This window comes from Equus quagga, chromosome 13 (assembly GCF_021613505.1).
Source record: "Equus quagga isolate Etosha38 chromosome 13, UCLA_HA_Equagga_1.0, whole genome shotgun sequence".
Lineage (NCBI taxonomy): Eukaryota > Metazoa > Chordata > Mammalia > Perissodactyla > Equidae > Equus > Equus quagga.
In genome coordinates this window covers 62,085,686-62,105,130 of record NC_060279.1, presented here as the reverse complement: position 1 = coordinate 62,105,130, position 19,445 = coordinate 62,085,686, and the positions used below count along the sequence as shown (strand labels likewise).

The window sequence follows — 19,445 nt, the reverse complement described above, 5'->3', positions numbered from 1 at the left end:
TTCTTTATAAGCTTAAAATCCATACTTATAGCTAGAGTTAAAAATCTAAAAACTCTGTAGTGGTTTTGTCAAAATAATTATATAGTTTATTTTTGAAGAAAAGTATTCAAAATACTTAAATTTTTATTTTAGGGCTTTGACAATGTAAACATGTATTGTTTTGGTGATGGTTATTGAGCTCCCATACATTGAAACAAAAATATCTCCCAGATATCCTTGAGTCACTAAGTAGGTAGTGCTTCTTCCAGGTGATTTTACTAGCTTTGATAAATCAGATGGCCACAGTATTATTAGGTTTTCTAGAGTATCTACTGCTTCAATCTGAGAAAACAAAAAAGAACAAAGCCTTCCAGCTCATGCCTTGTATCTTCTAGACAGTAAAATCTGTGTAAAAGATGTGTCACACTGGATCTTACTTGTATGAAAAAGAGGTGGGCTGGTGGCTAGGACTAGTCACTGCACATGAACACACATACATGTGTTTGCACACACCTGTACCACCTTTCAGACTCTTGATGTGCTGGGCATTGGGGGAACTGGTGATGAGATTGTGTGGCCCTGCTCCAAGGAGCTTGTGGTCTTGGGGTGGGGGTAGGGGAACAGGGACAGTTCCAGGAACAGTGACTGGTGATTGGAGAGGCTCAGCAGGAATCAGGGATGGACCAGGGATGTGGGCAGTGTACTAGGAGAGGACCAAAGAATGTTATGGAAAACTTCAAGGGCCAAGCATTGGAACTGATCATGATGTGCTGGCAAAAGGGAAGGACCCAGTGGGTATCAGCAGCTATGGGCATAGTTCTGAGAAGACCCATCAGAACAGCAAGCAGCCCTCCTTGAAGGATTCTTTGGGGAGAGCTGGAAGGGTCAGTAGCTTTACTGGACAGTGTTCCCCCACAGCCACATGGCCTTAAGAGGTGGTGATTAGTGGACTCAGCTTTAGGTAAGGTTGTGCTGGTCAAGCAGCATTGAGGAGAGCCCTATCTTTGTCCCTGCCATTCCAGACCCCTGGAGCAGAAGTTTGAGTTTCTAGCAGCTGCAGGGCACTATAGCAGAACAGCCCATCATGGGGGATTCCATGCTGAGAATCCCATTGGAATTCACGGGAAGCTCGTGGTGGGCATGTCTGGGGCCACCAAGCACAATCTGAGCTAGTCCTGGAGGGATGATTGTCGTTTTGCTCTTCACTGCTGTCCAGCTGGCCGCCCTTCATCTGTGGGCTTCTATAGACCAAGGGAGCTGCCAGGAGCCATAAGGCCTCCTGCATTGATGCCGGAGGAGAGGTTTTGCCTGTGATAGCCTCATCAGCCTGCCTCTCAGTGCACAAGTGGGCATCACTGTGCCCCAGAAGACCCATTTCCCTGAGGTCAAATGATTTGTGTACCCACCAGCAATAGAAAGGCCCCTACCACTCCTGGGCTTGGGGAGCTTAGAAGTTGGGTTGATGCCCGGAGCAGCACCTTGTCCCTTGATCCAGGCACTCCCAATGTCTCTGGGGAATTGGGAAGGTAAGAATAGAGCCTGGCTCCAGGTCCAGACCTTGGCCCTTCTGAAGCCAGTCCTGAACAGTTCTCACGCTAGTTTCCTTGTGGTGCGGTGAAAAGATGCAGGGAGGGGAGCAGCAGGGCTCTGGGCCCTGTACCCATTAGCAAGAGCCATTCAGCTTTGGCCTGTTCCCCAGTATGGTCTCTGGGAAATCTTTGCTTATCCAGAGCGTTCCTGGCTGAAAAGACCTGAAACCTCAGGGTACACAAGGCTTGGGCTAGGTGCTGTGACCACGAGGGGCAACTTGCCCTTGAGGTCATAGCTCCAAACACAGGGCATAGTTTTGGCTCCAGAGTCTGGGCAGCTCCATCTCTCTAGTCATGCCCTCTGTCTTCCTTGCCAACCCCTGGTCCTGTCATCTATCTGTTCTCATCCCCAGACCTTTGTTTCCAGCCTTCCCACACCCCCGCCTTCGCTCTGCCCACACATACACACATATACCGTGAGTGTTTGAGCCCTGCCTTCCTTTCTGAGCTACTCAGATCCTCATGCACCCTGCCTCAACTGACCTTTTTCTCCCAGAGAAGAGCTGCTTTTACCATGCCGCTTGGGAGTGGAGGGGTGTATTTAAGTGTGTTCTCATGAGCCTACTGCTTAGACCCCAAGGAGGCAGCAGAAGCTGAGAAAACTAACTGGGGGGGGCTGCCTTGGGGACCTGCCTGCCAGCCCATTGGCTTGCTTGCCATGGGCTTTTGGGCTCCACTGTGTTCCTTAGCAAGCAGGGAGGCAGGCCCCTCTGCAGCTCACACCCTCCTCTCCCACATGCATTAATGCCTTTACCTGTATTTCTCCCTCTTGGAATGCCCTTCTTTACACTTTTCCCTGTATAAAACCTGTACCCTTCAGAGATATCACTTCTGCTCTCACCATTTCTATTCAGCATTGTATTGGAGGTCCTAGTTAATGCAGTAAGGCAGGAAAAAGAAATAAAAGGCATGCAGAGTGGAAAGGAAGAAATACAACTGTCTTTATCCTCTGATGGTATATTAAAAAATCCTGAAGAATCTTCACAAAAGCTACCAGAACTAATTGGTGAGTTTAACACGGTTGCAGGATACCAGGTGAATATATAAAAATCAAATGTATGTGGTTGTGTGTTTAATAGCTTTATTGAGATCAAATTTACATACTATAAAATCCATCCATTTAAAGTGTACAATTCAATGGTTTTTAGCATAACAGAGTTGTGCAACCATCATCATAATCTAATTTTAGAATATTTTTATCACTCCCAAAAGAAACCTTGAGTTCATTCCCCTACCCACCAAATTAATTATATTTTTATATAATTGCAAGAAGCAATTGGAAATTTAAGTTTAAAAATAACGTTTATAAAAAATAAAAAATGACATACTTAGAGGTAAATTTGTCAAAACATTGTTGAGAGCAAGTAAAGAAGACCTAAATAAATGGAGAGATGTGCCATTTTCATGGATTGGAATAATCAATGTTGTTAAGCTATCTGTTCTCTCCAAATTAATCTATAGATTTAACATAATCCCAATTAAAATCCCAGCAGGCCTTTGAAAGAAACTATTAAGAAAATGAAAAGACAAGCCACAGACTAGGAGAAAATACATGGAAAACACATAAAATAATTTGTATCCAAAATATATCTAAAACCCTTACAGCTCAATAAGATTTACAAGCCAGGGCCTGGCCCCGTGGCTGAGTGGTTAAGTTCATGCGCTTTGCTTCGGCAGCCCAGGGTTCCCTGGTTTGGATTCTGTGTGCAGACTTACACACCACTCATCAAGCCATGCTGTGGCAGCATCCCACACGGAAGAACTAGAATGACTTACAATTAGGATAACAACTATGTACTGGGGCTTTGGAGAGAGAAAAAAAAAAGAGGAAGATTGCCAACGGATGTTATTTCAGGGCCAATCTTCCTCACTAAAAAAACAAGAAAAGATTTACAACCCAATACAAAATGGATTAAAGATTTAAATAAACAATTCAATACTTTTTATAATAAACCAATGGTAAATAAGTATATGAAAAGATGCTCAACATCCTTGGTCATTGGGGAAATTCAAACTAAAGACACAGTGATATTAAAACCACTACATGCCTACTAAAATGGCTAAAAGAAGAAGAAAAAAACAAAAACAACTGTTACCAAGTGCCACTGAGAATGTGGAACTCGTACATTGCTGGTGGGAATTCAACACAATACGACCACTTTGGAAAACAGTTCGACAGTTTGTTATCAAGTTAAACATATACTTATCTTCTGACCTAGCAATACCACTTCTAAGTATTTGTAGAATAGAAATGGAAACATATGTCCATGCAAAGACCTGTACACAAAATTTATTGGTTTTATTCATAATAGTCAAAAATTGGAAACAACTTTTTTTTTTTAAAGATTTTATTTTTTCCTTTTTCTCCCCAAAGCCCCCCGGTACACAGTTGTATATTCTTCATTGTGGGTCCTTCTAGTTGTGGCATGTGGGACGCTGCCTCAGCGTGGTTTGATGAGCAGTGCCATGTCCGCGCCCAGGATTCAAACCAATGAAACACTGGGCCGCCTGCAGCGGAGCGCACGAACTTAACCACTTGGCCACGGGGCCAGCCCCGGAAACAACTTAAATGTCACCAGCTGGTGAATAGATAAACTGTGGTATATCCATATAATGGAGTACTATTCAATAAAAAGAAATGAAATGGGGCCAGCCCCGTGGCCAAGTGGTTAAGTTCGCACGCTCCGCTTTGGTGGCCCAGGGTTTCACCAGTTCGGATCCTGGGTCTGGACATGGCACCACTTGTCAGGCCATGCTGAGGTGGCGTCCCACATGCCACAACCAGAAGGACCACAACTAGAATATACAGCTATGTACTGAGCGGCTTTGGGGAGAAGAAGAAGAAATAAAAATAATTTTAAAAACGATAAAAAAAGAAAAAGAAATGAAATACTGGTACACCTAACCATATGGATGTATCTCAAATGTGTTATGCTAAGTGAAAGAAGCCAGAAACAAGATGCTCCATATTCTGTGATTCCATTTATGTGACATTCTGGAAAAGGCAAAATCATAGGCACAGATCGGATCAGTGTTGCCAGGGACTGCGGGTTGGTGGAGTGAGACTGACTGCACAGAGGCATGAGGCAACCTTTTTGGAATGATGGAAATGTGTATCTTGATTGTGGTGGTGGTAACATTTGTTAACATTTTTTAAAACTTATTGAACTGTGGTTAAAAAGGGAGAATCTTATTAATGTAAATTATACTTCAATTAAAAAAAGTTTATAAAAACCCACCATGATACACCTCAGAGCTCAGTTCACATCCCCTCTCCTTCACAAGGCTTTCCCTGACCCCTCCTTGTTATATGGCCTTCTGGTAAGCCCCTTCCAGGTCAAGCATAGTTTTGGTTCCTGTTAGGCACAGCTAAGGCTCCTTCTTTAATGGAGCTGCCTCACCTCCTCAGAGATGGTGACTTGCTGGATTCACTGCTTTTTTGGCATGGCCAGGACCTGTCCATAGCTGGCTCTGTGAGAGGCCAGGAGTGCTGACTGAGGCGGTGGCAGGCTGTGGAGAGGGGCTCAGGCCTGGCTGGGCTCGTGTGACTGTCTGGCTTCTCTCTCAAGTACCTCTACTCAGCTATTGCTGATCTCTTCCCTCACAGGTTGGGACAAACATTCCTATGGTTACCACGGTGATGATGGGCATTCCTTCTGCTCTTCAGGGACTGGCCAGCCCTATGGTCCCACTTTCACTACAGGAGATGTAATTGGCTGCTGCGTCAACCTCATCAACGGCACCTGCTTCTACACCAAGAATGGCCACAGCCTAGGTGAGTGCATAGGTGACCTTAGAGGGGCTGCCCTCTGGAGCCACGTTGGTTGATAAGAGGGCCAAAGGAAAGCCTTGAAGCCAAACAGTGTTACAGAGCCTCTGCTGAGCTCTGGGGAACTGCAGTAATTTCCAGGCATTGGAGCCCTACAAGGTGAAGGGAGGGTAGCAGGGGCACCCTCTTTGTTAATCCATCCATTCAGCAGCATTTATCAAGTCCAGGTTAGTTGTTGAGAGAGCAGCAGTGTCTTGGTCATGACCCTGGCCTGTGTGGCACTTGTTGGAACAGGGTTTGGGATTGGTGAGAAGTTTGAGGGGCCCAAGTACGTATTTGGTAGTGGTTTTCATGCCTGCAGCCTATGCCCAGACTTTGGCTGTCCCTCTGACACTCAGAGTGCTGGTTGCTATGGAGCTGCAGTGAGGGATGCTCTAGTACAGGAGATAAACAGACATGCCGGAGTCAGATGGGGCCAGGTGTCTTATGACCTTTTCATGGTTAATGAACAGCATCCTTGACAGAGGTACATTTAAAAAGGTCCCTTTGGTGCAACTGCGAAAGATGGGCTGGATTAAGGGCCAAGGGAAGAGGTAGGTGGCCGGAGGCAAGGCACTAGTGATGGGTAGGCAGGCAGGAAGTAGGGGACAGGCTTGACAGAGGCTCAGAGGTGGCCCAGCAGGGATTAGTGGTAGATCAGGTGCATGAGCAAGAAGGGAAGATGGGAAAGTGGTGGGATTAGTGGTGCTGTCAACCAGGATCAGGAACCCAGGAGAAGCAGCAATCAGTGAATGATGATCGGAGCCCTGGAGAATCCCTTGGAGGAGTAATTCAGTACACGTGAAGAAATTTAGGATTAGAACTTGAGGTAGAAGGGCCGGCCCCGTGGCCGAGTGGTTAAGTTAGCACACTCCGCTTTGGCGGCCTGGGGTTTCCCTGGTTCAGGTCGCAGGCGCGGTTATGGTACCGCTCATCAGGTCATACTGAGGAGGCGTCCCCACGTAGCACAACTGGAGGTACTCACAACTAAAATATCCAACTATGTACTGAGGAGCTTTGGGGAGGAGAAGAAGAAGAAAAACAAAAAGATTGGCAACAGATGTTAGCTCAGGTGCCAATCTTTAAAAAAAAAAAACCTTGAGCTAGAGAGGAACTTTGGCTATTCTGACGCTATACTCTACTAGGGCTCACTACTATTTGGCCCTCGAGTGAGAGGTATCCTTGGCCAAAGTGGCCCTGAGGTGGCACCTAACTGCTGGGCCTGCCTTCCTGGCTTGGTAGAGGGCTCTGATCTAGCAGAACCCTACCAGCCACACCGGCCACAGGCCTTGCCAGGAAAGGGAGTTGGGCATTTTACTAGGAACCCAACTCCTAGGAGGCCTGCTTTCCCTGGCTTGAGGGGCGGTAAAAAGTGGCTGCCAATCCCTAGTGCCCCTCTGTGGCTTCTCCGGGAGATGAGCCCAGGCAAAATCAGGAAACTTGAGTGGAAATTGGGTTTATTGGTAGCTGGGGCTGAGTGACCAGGAGCCAGCATTCCTCAACAGGACAGTCAGGTGCCATGGCCCAGAATAGGCAGCTGAGAACATAGCACAGACACCACTGAGCTGACCCAGATGCACATCCAGAGAAATCCTCCTCTGAATTCCATGCCGTGTAGCTACAGTTCCTGGTATCCAGCTCGTGAGGAGCTTTGCAGCTAGAGGGTGGGGCCAAGGTCTCAAGATGGTTCCTTACTCCCTGCTCTGCTGTCTGACTCCAGCTATCCAGGGTCTTGGTCTTCATGCTGTTAGAGTCCCAGGGGCCACTGTTGTGGGTTCTCACTCTTTACCCAAGCCCCCTTCACCTGTTTCTCTTCATTCAGGCCCAATCCTGCCCCTCTGCTCTGGATACCTTCCATCCTCACATCCCTCCATCTGGTCTACACTTTACTCAGAGCACAGCACATGCCATGTGACGCAAGGTTTGGGGCATACCCTGTTTCCCCCTCTGCACCTACACCTTCCTCCTTAGGACCCTAAATGTGTGCTGGGGCCCATGAGCTCTTTGTCAGTGAGGTCCCCAGGTCCCATGGAGGAAGCTCACAGCCACCCCAACGTCAGCCCAAACCCTTACACTGTTTTTAAAAATTCATCTCCATAGTGCATGCTTTTTATAGACCCCATGCAAGACTTCACACATCTTATAATTAAACTTCATTTATATTGCCTCTTCCCGGCCTTCTTGCTTGATCTTCTTGCTTGTTCTATCTCAAATATTTGGTCTCCTTTTCAGCATTGTATTAACCTAAAATTTGTCAAACATGTTTATATGTGTTTTTATCAAGATAGTGATTAAAAGTATTGGAAGAGAACAAGGCTGAGATTTGAGCCCTTCAGCCTACAGTTGAGCTTATCTAGGTAGACACCAGCCATTTAAGAATCACTTGGTTATGTTAGTTTGAAACTCATGTTTTTCTATCTTGTCCATAAGGATATTACTGAAAAATGGATATGGTCTGTCCCCTGCATTTTCTAGATCACAAAATTTAGTGGAAAAGCAATGAACGTGGAGTGTAGACTATCTGGTGAATCTTCTGATGACCCTGTTTCCTTTTCACATGCCAGCTTATCAATAATGTGCTTCAGAATCTCACCCGGGATCAATAAGCTAATCACTGCTCTTTAACCTTAGAATCCTACCCTTCCCCTTTAGAAAAGAGGAATGATGTTTCCTGCCTCTGGTCTCCTAGTTCCTTTCCTTTGCTCCATTGTTCCTCTGTTATAGCACTCGCCCTATGTGTCATTGGTCAGTTGTCTATGCAAGTATTAGTTGCATGTCTCTCTTGCTGGAGTCGGTAGCACTTTGAGGGCTAGGCTTGCAGCTGTTTCTCTAGTGCCTATGACAGGCCTGACTCCTGGGAGGTCTCAGCAGATACTCGATGGAAGGATGAATGAGTGAGTGAATGGAGACAGGAGACTGACGTCTCATCCACAAGTGGTCCATGCACTTGCAGAATCATTTTTATATAGCTCTGTGCTCTCTCACAGGCTCTTTATACCTTCAGCCTCTCTGAGCCCTGACCTATGTGTGTTTAGCTCAGGAAGCTTCTTATCAACAGGTTTGGCTGTCCTGTTTGCATCCTGGATCTTTGCCTGGACCTTCTTCTAATTGGCCAACCCAGATATTCCTGTCACAGTGGCCTTGCAGAGGCTCCCAGAGATCTACACGGTTGGGGGGAGCAGTGTTGCCCTGTCCAGTGCAATAGAGGGTGGAGTAGCCTCTTTCCTCATCCTCCTGGAAGCACCTCAAGGCCTTGTCCTTCCTGAGTGCCATTGTGAGGTACAGCCAGGCAAGCCGGGTAGGTTATACCCTACCCAGAATTGTGGTAATTGCCTCACTCTGTGGCACAACTGCAGCTGGCTTGTACCTAGACCTCAGTTTGTGAAGCAGCTTTCACAGAGTATCTCAGTCTCATCTTTCTTTCTTGAGGTGTCAGGGTTAGTGTTACCCCATTTTTTCAGGTGGGTTCAGAAAGGTTAGGTAACTTCCCAAAGGTCCCACTACAGATAACTAATAGAACCTGGACTCACCCTTCCTCCAGGGTTCTGTGGGCCTCCTCAAGGAGCCAGGGAATGCAGCAGCAGCAGCCTGGTGAGGCAAGATCCGTGAAGGCAGCTCCTGTGTAGACCTGGAGGGTAAATGTTGAGGTCTCCTCATGGCTGCACAGGGGCTTCCAGATTCCATCCTGCCAGCTCTGTGACTGCTGACTCTGTATGTGGGTCTCAGAAGAGGCCTCAGGCAGGCAGATCATGAGGTTTAGGTACTTCCCTTATGGAGGAGCAAAATAGCCCGGCAAAGAATGTAAACAGTCTCTCTGCACCTTGTTTTTTTCATCTATAAACTAGTGTCAGAGACAGTGTACAGCTTCCAAGGTTCTGAGGATTAAATGGTTCCTTGTAAGACAGTGGGCCCTGTGCTCAGCACAGATGAAGCACACAGTACACGCTGGCTGGGGCTGTCAGGATTCTGGCCCCAGGTTTACTGGGAGACCAATTGTCAGACTCTCACCTGTTCTGACTTGCTGGGTTTCAGTTTCTTTTCAGGGTAGGAGTTTGGGGAGCAGAGTGGGACCTCTGAGGAGTGGTTTGAAAACCTCTCAGGCCAAAAGCTCAGCAGCTTCTAGAAGATATAAGAATTTATCTAAAAAATGGTAAGGCTATGAGTCCTTGAAAGAGTCTCCTTTGGCCCAGAGTCGTTTCTCAATCTGCAGAACATGAATGCCCTGGTGGATATTCTGAGGAGCCTCTCTTGCTTAGGCTGCTCATATGTTTGGTGGCCCACTCTCACTTCTGACTCAAGACTGAGCTCCCTGGAAATGCAGCCCCTTCTCTTGGCAGGAGGGTTTAGAGGGCACACAGGCCAGTGTTAACCTGTCAACTTGGAATCTCTGGGGACTCTGGATGGAGATGGGCTGGAGATGGACAGCTGCTACCCTCCTTATCTCTTCTTCACTGTCAGCTTAGAAATGATGTCAGAACATTAGACAAGAATGAGTCCAGCCCCACCACCTGTGCTAGTTTTATGACTGTTGGCAACTCATTTAACCTCTGAGGCTTACTTTTTTCATCTGTAAAATGGAGATAAGAAAGCCTGCTCCCACAGTTGGTATGAGGATCAAACAAGGTAATGGATGGAAAAGGGCCTGGCGTATACAGTAGGTCTCCATAAATACATATTGGATCAAGAGAAGGATCAGTCCTGAAGAGTCCACAGGGTAGGTCATTTGAGTTTTGTCCTTCCCAGCAGGCTTCCCCTGAGAGGGTGGCAGAGCTGTGGACAAATACTCAAATATCTGACTTCACTTTCGGCTGAGCCACCCAACAAAGAGAAGGCCAGGATCTAAACCTACTAGGCCCTAGCATGTGCTTGGCCTCCACTATAGGGGAGATGTGGTGACCAGCCCCTACCCAGCTATTGTGATGGTCTGTCTATTGTGACAGACTCCCTATTGTGGGCCTGCAGAAGTATAAGAGATCGAGTGGCCTGATGACTGTTCCTTTCCCTCCACAGGTATAGCCTTCACAGACCTCCCGGTAAGTACTAGTATTGGGTCCCCCTACTCTGGGCCCTTGGGGCTGCTTGGGATGGGGTCTTGTGGCACCTGCAAGTACAGGGTGTGGAGTCTGGCCCGTTCCCCAACTAGAGATGTGTGCTGTGCTGTTAGCTTGAGGGTACCTGCCGGTCGTCCTCACCAGTAGCAAGGCCTGGTCTTCCTCCAGACTCTTAGCAGGTGACAGTGATTTGTAGCATTTCCAAAGGCAGCTGTGGGGCTAGGGGATGGTGCAAGTAGAGATGATTGTGGCTTTGTGGCTCAGCTGGTCTGAGCCAGCTCCACATGGCTTTATAGCCAGTGGACTGGGATGCAGAGAATTGTTCCTGTCTGTTAGGGTGTCTGGTCCCTGTGCGTACCCATCAGAGATCCCTGAGGAAAGCCAGTACCCAAGGGGCCTCAGCCTGCTACCATGCAGAGTACCCCTGAGCCAGAGAGGTGAGCTTTCTGGGGTTTTCTCTTCTTGGAAAAGGGTGAGGTTTCCTGCTGGCTTAGTTCAGAGCTCATCCCCACCTCTTGCCTCCCAGTCCTTCTTTATTATGAGTCATCATAGACCTCGTCACATACGGGGCCTCCACCCAGAATGCTAGGAGCCTGGCCCAGCTGTGTGTTCTGGAAGGAGGGAAGGTTTGCTGACTCTGGTGACTGCTTTGGGATTCTGGGTACCCTTACAATGCCCTAGGAAATGCCCTTGTGATATGAGGAGCCTCTGAAGCCCAGACTGCAGCAGCCAGGGTCCCGTTAGAGCCTCTTGTCTATGGATCAGAATCCTTCCTTCCTACGTGGAGACCCCAGAGAGGGGCTATGGTCTTAGGCAAAGAGAACAGACACAGGAGAATTCTGACCCTGGCTGGGAAAGAGTCTGGTTGTGGAGATGTGACGTGAAACAACCAGACAATGAATGTGGGCAGTATGTTGCCAAGTGCTAGAATGTGTGTGGATGCCCCAAGGTAGGGAGTGTGACTAATGGCAGTAATGGTCAGGGAGGGCTTGCTGGAGGAGGTGGGCTTTCCCTGGGGCATGGAGGATGGGAGGGGAAAGGAAGGAAGTGAAAGGTCTTATGGGTTCAGAGCTCATGGTGTGCTGAACTCAGTGTACAGTAAAGGCATGTGACACTTGGAATGACACATAGCCTGAGGATGGAAGGTGGAAGAGAGGACTGGAGGCCTAGTTACAGTTGGGAGGAGGCTGGCGAGACACTGAGCAGTAGTAGTGGGGAGCCACAGAGGCACTGAGTGAGGGAGTGACCTGGTAAAAGTTGGTCTTGGCAGGGGATATATGGAAAGCAGGGAGCCCCATACCCAGAGAGGGACATGTCCAAACCTCACAGGCCAGAACATCCTCCTCTAAGTGAGCCTCTGATAGGAAGGGCAGTGGCCTCTCTTTACCCTTTGCCAGTATCAGGGGGTCCAAACCATCTAAGCCGTTTTGTTAAGCTCTCCTCCTCCTCCCCACATCCCTTCCTGCCCCCTCATATACCCTTTTTTGTAGCAAAAGGATCCTTGGTTCTGCATCTTTCTGAGAGGGAGCATTATCCACCCCTGCAGCAGATGTTCATGGGCACACCTGCAAGGTTGTGGAGCCCAGCCTGCCTCTCAGTGCCTGGCCAAGTCCCAAAGGGGGACCTTGGGCTTTGGGGACACCATAGCCTCTGATGCAGGGCAGGAGACTCCATGTTGAACATGGCTTGCTTTTCTTTTGCTTTCTCCCCGTAAGCTTTGGGGAATAGTGTCTCTGGTAGGAAGGTGGGTAGAATGTGGCTTAGCCCTGCCTCCTCCAGCCTTGCTGCAACTCTCCTAAAGCTGAAGCAATGGCCTGCAGGAGCCAGCGCCTTTTCTGTCTACACCGGAGGTGAGGCAAGGCAAGGCCCTGCTGCCCCATTGCCTTCAGGGCCTGACTGACGTTTCATTCTCCTCCTCAGGCCAACCTCTACCCCACCGTAGGCCTGCAGACACCCGGGGAGATTGTGGACGCCAACTTTGGGCAGCAGCCCTTCCTGTTTGACATTGAGGACTACATGCGGGAGTGGCGTGCCAAGGTCCAGGGCACTGTCCACTGCTTCCCCATCAGTGCCCGGCTTGGCGAGTGGCAGGCGGTGCTGCAGAAGTGAGTGCCCTGCTCCCGCCCTTACCCAGCTCTGCCCCATCCCAGGGACCTCCTCTCCTGTAGGCCCCTGTACTGCTATAAGCTGCTCTTATGAACTCCAGTGGGTAGACTTCCTTCTGGGAAGCACTTCCAGTTTGGCTCCACCTGCTGCTTTCCTGCTTCCCTCTTATCGGATGACAGTTCCCACTCAGTTCTCCAGAGCTGCTGCTAATTACACCTTTGCCCCCTCAACTGGATTGGAAGGGTCTGTGTGTAATATCACTAGCAGGGCTATTTTCCTTCCCCCGGTCATTTTGCGGAGGATGTCCTAAGACACCCTATGGTCTCTTCCTCTGTGGACTTTTTTTCACCTTAGGGAGTATCCATCTCTGGCCTGAGGTCACCAGGTCCCAGGGTCAGCATCCAGCTAAGTCCCATGCATCAATGGCAGTGGTGGCAGGAAGAGAGTCCTCCTTTGGACCAGCCAACTGGCTCCTGGCTGATCAATTCCCAGACTGTCCTGGAAGCCACTCTTGCTGAGAATCCTAAGGGAGGCCAGGTGTGGGTCTTTCCTCCACTTGCCAGCTGCAGGCCTGAGTGAGGCAATGATGAGTACCCACTCTGCCAGGAGGTGGGTTAGTTTGCTAGCTTGGCTCCCAAGGGTGGGCAAAGAAGGGCTGGGCTTCCGCTACCTCTGGTCATTGCCAGGGTACTAGGGTCCCATGGGTGGGATTGGAGTGCATACTGGGCTCTTTGTGCAGCCTTTGTTTCTTGAGGAACTGATACTGAGGCAGGCCACAGGGAGGGCCAAGGCAGGGCTAGATGGGCACTCCCTTCTCAGGAAGACCAGCACTGCTACATCCTGTTCCCAGCCCCCAGAGCTAAAGAGAAGGTCTTCCTCAGAGGGCCGGCACAGTGGCAGTCCCCGCAGCAGGCTTATTGGGATGGGCAGGGGGAAAGGTGGAGCTGCCCTGGCTGTGTGGGGAGGGACTGATATTCTCAGCTTACAGCACCTGGGCTCAACCCATGGCTACATGTGTTTGCATGTGCACATCTGTGTGCCTGTGTGTGTGCATATGTAGTATTTGCCAAGATCTGCATATAATTTGCATCCTGTGATTTCACATAACTTCATTTTATGACATTGTTAATAGCTATATTATCTCAGAGACAAATTTGCCACAGGCCCCTTGGCTGGCTTCTCTTGGTGGGAGGTTCAGGTTATTTCCTCTCTTGCTTATATAGGTAACCCTTTGTATGTAAAGAGTTTTTCATATTTAAGATTATTTTCTTGGTATCCTTTCAAGAAGTGGAATTACTGTGTCAAAGGGACTGTACGTTGTAGTGGCATCTGATGTTCATATGGTCTCATCTGAACCATGTCTTGTAGAACAATGTTTGCCGTTGTGTTCATAATAATAATATAATTATTCAGAATATAATATTATAAATATATAATTTCATAATAAGAGATTGTATTTATTGACTTCTTATTTTGTGCTGGCACTTTACGTGTATCATCTCATTTACCCCTTAAAACATGGGGAACACACAGCTGAACTTCTGTCCCTTCCACATGACAGCCCTTGAGACATTTGTGCTTGTCATTTATGATAATGACATATCAGACACTTGCACACACAAAGATATTCACTTCTGTACACATCAGATGTGAGAACTCATCCTTCTGCTCTACATCTCTGCACACACACACACACTCATGCCACTGCTCAGCCAGCTTTGGGTGGGATTAAATGACTGCTGGGCATCAGGCTTCTCAGGGCCATTTCCCAAAGATTGTGTTCCTATTGGCCGTGTTGTTGCCTGATGTCTTGGCTTCTTAGGCCCCTGATTTGTGGCATATCGTAGAGTAATGTAGGTTGTGGGTTAGCTCCCCATCACTTTTTAGAGCCACACTCCTGAGGGCCAGGTTCACTTGGTGAGTTGGAATGCTTCCGCTGGGCATGTAGGGCAGCCTGCAGAGGAGCTCCTGTGTCTGTAAAAGGTATGCATGTGGCATACATGCCTACATACATGCATATAGTCTGGGCAGCTGCCAGACTGCTTGGCTGGTTGCTGTTCCAGCAAGCCCTCAGAGAAACTCTTAGTCATCTCTGGGCTTCCTGCAGTTCATAGGAGGCAGCTGCTTCTGTAAGGAGATGTTATGTGCCTGTGTGTACTTTTGTTACCATACTTGCCCGCTTGTGGGCAGCATATCCCAGAGAAACTGTAGCTACTCCTCCAACTGTGAAGACAGATGTAGTGACCAGCCCCTTCCCAGCCTAGCTGCATGAGCACTGGGGGAAGTTTTCATTTTGTTTCACTCTCTTTATTCTCATTCTGTGGAGGTTGCATCTCCAAGATGTGTTTAGGGAAGACCTAATGGGCAGGCAGTCTGTCCCATCAAGTGGTCATTGAGAAATGCAGTTCGTGAGTGTCACCATGAGCATTTCCTTTCTTCTAGCATGGTCTCTTCTTACCTGGTGCATCATGGGTATTGTGCCACGGCCACCGCTTTTGCCCGAATGACCGAAACCCCGATTCAGGAAGAACAAGCATCCATAAAGAACAGACAAAGTAAGGTTGATTCTCCTCTCCCCAGTCCTCCTTCCCTCACTTGTCCCCATTTCTGCTCTCTGGCTCTTGGTAGCCCTGGGTCAGGAGTCCATTCAGCTCTAGTCCTTACCACCAGGAGACCAGCCCACAGCCCTAGCCGAGTCCCAGGCCTTGTTTCTCTCCCTCCTTCAAGACCATGCTGCACAGATGGACAGTCCAGCAGCATGGGAATGTCTTAGTGCAGCCTCCCTAATGCACACTCTGATGGCCCAGGATAGGCTGGGGCCTGGCATGGCTGGATCCCACTCCTCCATGCTTGTTTCCTTCCCCCTGAATCCTGGATTCTACTCAGCATCCTGTTCATAATCTTCCAGAAAGAGTGTGTTTACATCTTATCAGACCAGTGCCTTGCCTTTCCCACCATCTACTCAGCCTTTGCCTGCTCCTGACCAGAGAGAGGACTGAAGTAATCAGACAGTGTGAAGGTTGATGCTCAGTGGCTGCTGCAGTAGCACCTCTCTCTGCTCCCTACCTCTGGTCCTTCCCTTGGCTGACAACCAAAGGCAGGAGCCAAAGGAAGCTTTCTTGGTGTCCATAATGGCCTGCATATTGTGTTTTTGGGACTCTTTTATGGAAGGAGGGTATTAGGAAAGAGGAAACAGAGCCCAGCAAGGAGAAAGGAAGAGGAAAGGAGTGCGAGAGAGAATGAGTGTATGTGGACGTGTATTTCTGTGTGCCTGCTTGTGTCTCTCTGAGCCTGTCGTCTCTGTGTATGTGCATGTATCTGTGTCTCCCAGAGAAGCTACGCCCAGCCAGACAGAAGGAAAGGGATCCCAGACTTGGGATCTACGAATGAGAGAGCCTCAGACCCAGAAGTCACTCCCAGCAAGACGCACCAGGCCCTGGGGCGAGAGCAAGATACTGATGGCCTGAGAGGTGTCAACGTCAGAGATGCCAGTGTGAGGAGGATGACCTCCTCTCTCAACAGGGAGCATGTTGCCAGCCCCCGAAGACTGCCAAGACATTGGTCCTGGCCCAGAAACCAATATGTTCCCATTGCCACCCCGCTGTGAGGCCTGAAAGGAGAGAAGTCTGTCTGAAGAGGGCCACCAAGTTGCCTGGGTGCCCATCCCCAGATCATGCTGCCACATCTAGGCCCTTCCCTTGCCCAGTTCCCTGGTGACCTGTACTCCATAGGAGCAGACCTCCAAACTCACCCTCCTGCCTCTGGGCTGAGAGTCCCTCCTCTATTTTCCCCTCTTATTCTTTGAGGATTCCCTGACATTTGGCAGAAACCAGGGTCTATTGTGGAGCTGGGCAGCCATGTTCTTTCTTCAGCCTCTTCTTCTGTGAGCATCTCAACTGGGCGTGCCACTCTGAGCCAGCATACCTGACCATCAGCTGGTCTATGCCCAGACCTGGCAGTGTGCAGGCATGTGGCTTGGAGGGTCTGCATCCTCTTGCTCGCTGCCATGTTCTTGCTCTCTACAGAGATCCAGAAACTGGTGCTGGAGGGCCGTGTGGGTGAGGCCATTGAGACCACACAGCGCTTTTACCCAGGGCTGCTGGAGCACAACCCCAATCTGCTCTTCATGCTCAAGTACGTTTTGGACACCACCAGCTTCCCCATAGCCCAGCCCCTCTCAGCTGGTGGTGGGAACATATGAGCCGGACCAAGTCCAGAGCATTGCCGCTCTGCTCCCTCTGCAGGTGCCGACAGTTTGTGGAGATGGTGAATGGGACTGACAGTGAGGTCCGCAGCTTGAGCTCCCGAAGCCCCAAGTCCCAGGACAGCTATCCTGGCTCCCCCAACCTCAGCCCCCGACATGGCCCCAGTAGTTCCCACATGCACAACACAGGTCAGCCACTCTCCAGAGGGCTCTGGGAAGAACTGGTGTGGAGAAGAAAGGCCACCCACTTACCCTTCCCTGGGCTGGGCTCAGGGCTCACTGCTGGATTTGGGGGACGGGAAATGGGACCACTGTGGTTATTCCTGGGGTCCTACTAGATGGCAAGCTGCCCCTCCTCTTCTGACTCTTCCCCGGCTTCTAGGAGCAGACAGTCCGAGCTGCAGCAATGGCATTGCGTCCACCAAGAACAAACAGAACCACAGTAAATACCCTGCGCCCAGCTCCTCCTCCTCTTCCTCATCCTCCTCATCCTCCTCATCCCCCTCTTCCGTCAATTACTCGGAGTCCAACTCAACAGATTCCACCAAGTCTCAGCCCCACAGCAGCACCAGTAACCAGGAGACCAGGTGCCTGTCCTGCTCTGCTTCTTCCTTCTGCTCTGTGACAGCTGGGCCCAGTGCAGCCTGTCCTTGGAGTCTCGCCCCGTGCCCTTCTCCTCCCACCTCCATTCCAGGTCTGTGCCTGGATTGGTAGCTGCTGACCCACCAGGCCAGGCTTTGACTCTGGCTGCTGGCCCTTCCCGTGATTCAGCTGCTACTTTCCCTGGCCCTGTCTTTCTCCAGAGGCGCTGACATTGCCAGGCTGAGAATGTGGTCCCCTCTGAGGAGACCAGAGCTGTCAAAAACCTCAGGGTCTATATTGAGGAAGCTTTTACTGGGCTTGGCTTGTGGGCAGCCATGTTGGGCAGGCAGGGGTTTTAGGCTGCAGACTACAAGTGGCTTTCAGCAGCCTCAAGACTTGCCTCAGGGTTGACCTGGGTTTGGCTCCTAGGCCCCAGTCATTAAGGGTGGGGGCGATGTGTAGAAGGGGTGTGCCAACTTGGAGGAGAGACAGAGAGGGGAGGATCACAGAGGCAGCATGGGACAAGAGTGAGAATCAGGTGACAGGCCTCTGGGGATAGCTGGCATCACAGTAGGGGCCAAGTGTTGGAGTCTGGGAAGCCCGAGCTATCCTTTCATGCTCCTAGGGGCCCTCAGTTTACCCACAGCAACCTGTGGCAAAAGCCTGAATGGAGACCAAATCAGGCTACTCCAATCACATCCCTTGGCCAACTCCTCAACCCTTCTTCACAGTGACAGTGAGATGGAGATGGAAGCAGAGCATTACCCCAATGGTGTGCTGGAGAGCATGTCCACGCGCATTGTCAATGGCGCCTACAAGCATGAGGACCTGCAGACAGATGAGTCCAGCATGGGTAAGGGCCATGCCCTCACATGGTGTTCCACAGGTGGCAATGCTCAGGCTAGATGTCCTTTCCCCACTGGGAGGGGCTTGGGATGGGCAGGCTTTGGCAGCTTGAGAAGCTCTGGCCAGAGCTGGTTCACTGCCTCCTTAGCCAGTCATGAATGGGTGTTTGAGGTGGGAAGGCCCTGGCCTGCTGCCAACACCAGAGCCCCTGCATTTGAGGCTAGAGGGACTTAGAGTGGGCACCCTTATGAGTGCCCATGCATCTGTACAGGGTGGGAAGAGGGAAAACTTCTGATTCTTATCTGACTCCTAGACCTTGTGCTAGGTGGACTAAGAGCACCTCAGCTATGGATAGTCCACCTGCTCCTCCCAGCCCTCACTTGCCTCTGGCAGAAGCTGCTACCCCCCTCAAGGTCCTTCTTGTCATATTATCTTTGGTGTCCCCACCCCAATCCTCCCCTTCTCACCTCATCCCTCCTGATGTGTTCTCTGCTGGGCTCTGGGTACAGATGATGGGCATCCTCGGCGGCAGCTCTGCGGGGGCAACCAGGCTGCCACAGAAAGGATTATCCTGTTTGGCCGTGAGTTGCAGGCACTGAGTGAGCAGCTGGGCCGGGAGTACGGCAAGAATTTGGCCCACACAGAGATGCTGCAGGTACAGAACAAGCCAGGCCCTCATACAGAATGGGCCTCCATTTGGTGGTGGGGGCAGGGTGACTCTGGGAGGGCCTTGGGGATAGCAGCAACAGGACACAGCAGGCTCTAGTCAAGTCTGCACTGGGAAACGGGGCATCTAGGTTGTTCTCCACCCTCTCTAGGCTTTGGGGATGGCAAAACTCTGCCCAACCCTACCATCAGGGTGTATTGTGCCCTCACTGGGCACCATGCAGGGCCCTGTATCCCCTGGAACCATAGAAGTGTGTGCCACAATCCTCTCAAGAGTGCCCTGTCCTTTAGGATGCCTTTAGCCTGCTGGCATACTCAGACCCCTGGAGCTGCCCAGTTGGCCAGCAGCTTGACCCCATCCAGAGGGAGCCTGTGTGCGCTGCCCTCAACAGCGCCATTTTAGGTAAGTGGATTAACAAAAACAGAAGCTGGCCCATGAGTACCTGGGGTGGCCCCCTCTCCTCTCTGCCTAGGAATTACTATTTGTCCAAATCAGGACAGTGAGCTCTGCCCAGGTGCCCTCTGCTGGCCACAGGACTTTGGGGCTCCTATGGCTGAACCTGAACCCTGACCTCCCTCTGCCCAACTGAGTTGGCTGGCTAGATCATAATGGG

At 50.1% G+C, this 19,445-nt stretch overlaps 1 protein-coding gene across 1 annotated transcript in view; it reads left to right on the top strand.

The window, feature by feature from the left end:
* Positions 1-19,445, top strand: part of RANBP10 (RAN binding protein 10) — a 68,821-nt gene that overhangs the window by 45,668 nt on the left and 3,708 nt on the right. Inside the window, exons 4-13 of the mRNA XM_046680362.1 lie at positions 5,176-5,343; positions 10,387-10,409; positions 12,348-12,532; positions 14,976-15,088; positions 16,559-16,667; positions 16,778-16,926; positions 17,120-17,324; positions 18,051-18,172; positions 18,675-18,820; positions 19,123-19,234. Coding sequence (XP_046536318.1) covers positions 5,176-5,343; positions 10,387-10,409; positions 12,348-12,532; positions 14,976-15,088; positions 16,559-16,667; positions 16,778-16,926; positions 17,120-17,324; positions 18,051-18,172; positions 18,675-18,820; positions 19,123-19,234 — 1,332 coding nt within the window. The remainder of the gene's footprint in view (positions 1-5,175; positions 5,344-10,386; positions 10,410-12,347; positions 12,533-14,975; positions 15,089-16,558; positions 16,668-16,777; positions 16,927-17,119; positions 17,325-18,050; positions 18,173-18,674; positions 18,821-19,122; positions 19,235-19,445) is intronic.